This window comes from Phytophthora parasitica (assembly GCF_000247585.1).
Source record: "Phytophthora parasitica INRA-310 unplaced genomic scaffold supercont2.26, whole genome shotgun sequence".
Taxonomy (NCBI): domain Eukaryota; phylum Oomycota; class Peronosporomycetes; order Peronosporales; family Peronosporaceae; genus Phytophthora; species Phytophthora nicotianae.
The window spans coordinates 765,308-766,846 of NW_008649012.1; the positions used below are offsets into that span (position 1 = coordinate 765,308).

Consider the following 1,539-nt stretch of genomic DNA (forward strand, 5'->3'; position numbering starts at 1 on the left):
GATGATAGCTGTTCATCGTTCAGCTTGTCACTCCAGTCCTGTTGATTCTTCAGCTCCCCCACAATTGAACCGATTGAAGTTCCGTAGATAAATCTATGCAATCTGTTGCAATGCCATCATCAACGATGCATCCTCAATTCTCTGCAACGTTAATTAAGAAGTGTTAGATACAATGTACGTTCGAAAATTGTCGATTTCTCTGCGGGTGGTGAGAAGCATTTCGCATCAATTTGTCGTGGTTGTTAGAGGACAATTGCGCCCGGCCCAATTAATGTTGGTGAGGCTAGCTGGCCTTCAATTCTACATGTAACACTCCATCGACGTCATAGAACATAAACGTGATTAGCGATACTGTTGTCTGTCAGATAGTCGTGCAGTTCGTAGGAGGTTATGTATGGTAAATCCCAGCTAGTGAGACTTTGTTTATCCCTAGCTCATAACAGGGATGCATCCACCAAGCCAATACTGATAAAATGATCATTATGGTGTTGCTTAACAAGCTGCGTGCTCGATCAAAAGGGTCGAATGTTACCGGTGCCGCGCAACGCGTTCTTGAGCGCCTTGGGGTCCGCCCAAGACGACGTCATGTAGTCCTCTGCGTCGTCTTCTGCCGCCTGTTGCAGCTCCTGCTGCTTTTTAAAGTAGAATGCCATCATTGCTTTGCGCTCCTCCTCACTCACTCCAGGCTCCCGACTCGGAGCGCCGCCTCCTTTCTTCTGTAGCTTGACAATGAGCGTCGACTTTTCGTTCTTTCCAGCGAGGTCGCGGACATGCTGGTCCCTGAAGAACTGCTTGCCGGCCCACCACAGCTCCGTCGTGTCCTCAGGCATGACTTCAAGCACAGCCGATGAGTCGGTCAGCGCGTCCTCCGCGCGTTCAGCGTCCAGCATGAGCGTCACCGGATCGTGTGCTGGCAGCCCCATGGGGAAGGCCATGGCAACGGCTCCGCGGATATTCTGCAGCTTCTCAAGCAGTTCGCCTTCCTCGATACAAATGCGACGCGCAACCTGCGCCTTGCTGTCCACCGCTGACTTGGCGTCGGCGGCTACGCGCGACAGCACGTCTTTGAGTTGCGGACTCACGCCTTCACCCGTGCGGTGGCCCAGCGGGTCCGCCTCGTAGAACTCGCCACGCTTCTTGTCAGCCGCTCCTTCCTGGTAGGCGTCCAGTCCCTGCTTCTGCGGCGACTTGGCCGCGCCGTAGCGGCCAAGGCCCTCCAGCGCGTCAGCAAGCGTCGACAGGCGCAGACGCAGGTTCTGCAGGCGACACAGCGATCGGATCAGCGTGTCGTTGCTGACAGAGACCGGTGTCTCGAACAGGAACTCGCTGCGGTCGCCGCGCTTCACGTGAAATACCACCATCGCAACGAATGCAGTAGCCAAGGATCGCTGGAAGCGCCCCTTCAATGGTTCTTTTACCTTTGATATAGGTACAGCGGGCGCTGATTGGATCGTCACAAATCGGCGCGGGATGATTAGCCCGTCACAAAATGATTAACTCTGGAAGTAGTTTTCCCTTTTAATTTGATATAGTCGAAGT

General features: G+C 53.8%; 1 protein-coding gene across 1 annotated transcript; it reads right to left on the bottom strand.

The window, feature by feature from the left end:
* Positions 1-274: 274 nt before the first annotated feature.
* On the bottom strand, positions 275-1,503 carry PPTG_11226 (hypothetical protein). The gene has a single exon (XM_008907536.1). It carries the CDS (start codon positions 1,359-1,361, stop codon positions 513-515), a length of 849 nt encoding a protein of 282 aa, XP_008905784.1. The 5' UTR covers positions 1,362-1,503; the 3' UTR covers positions 275-512.
* Between the last annotated feature and the right edge of the window lie 36 nt (positions 1,504-1,539).

Bases quoted from the DNA above. Each gene is read 5' to 3' on its own strand.
- PPTG_11226 (XM_008907536.1), bottom strand. From the start codon at position 1,361: ATGGTGGTATTTCACGTGAAGCGCGGCGACCGCAGCGAGTTCCTGTTC.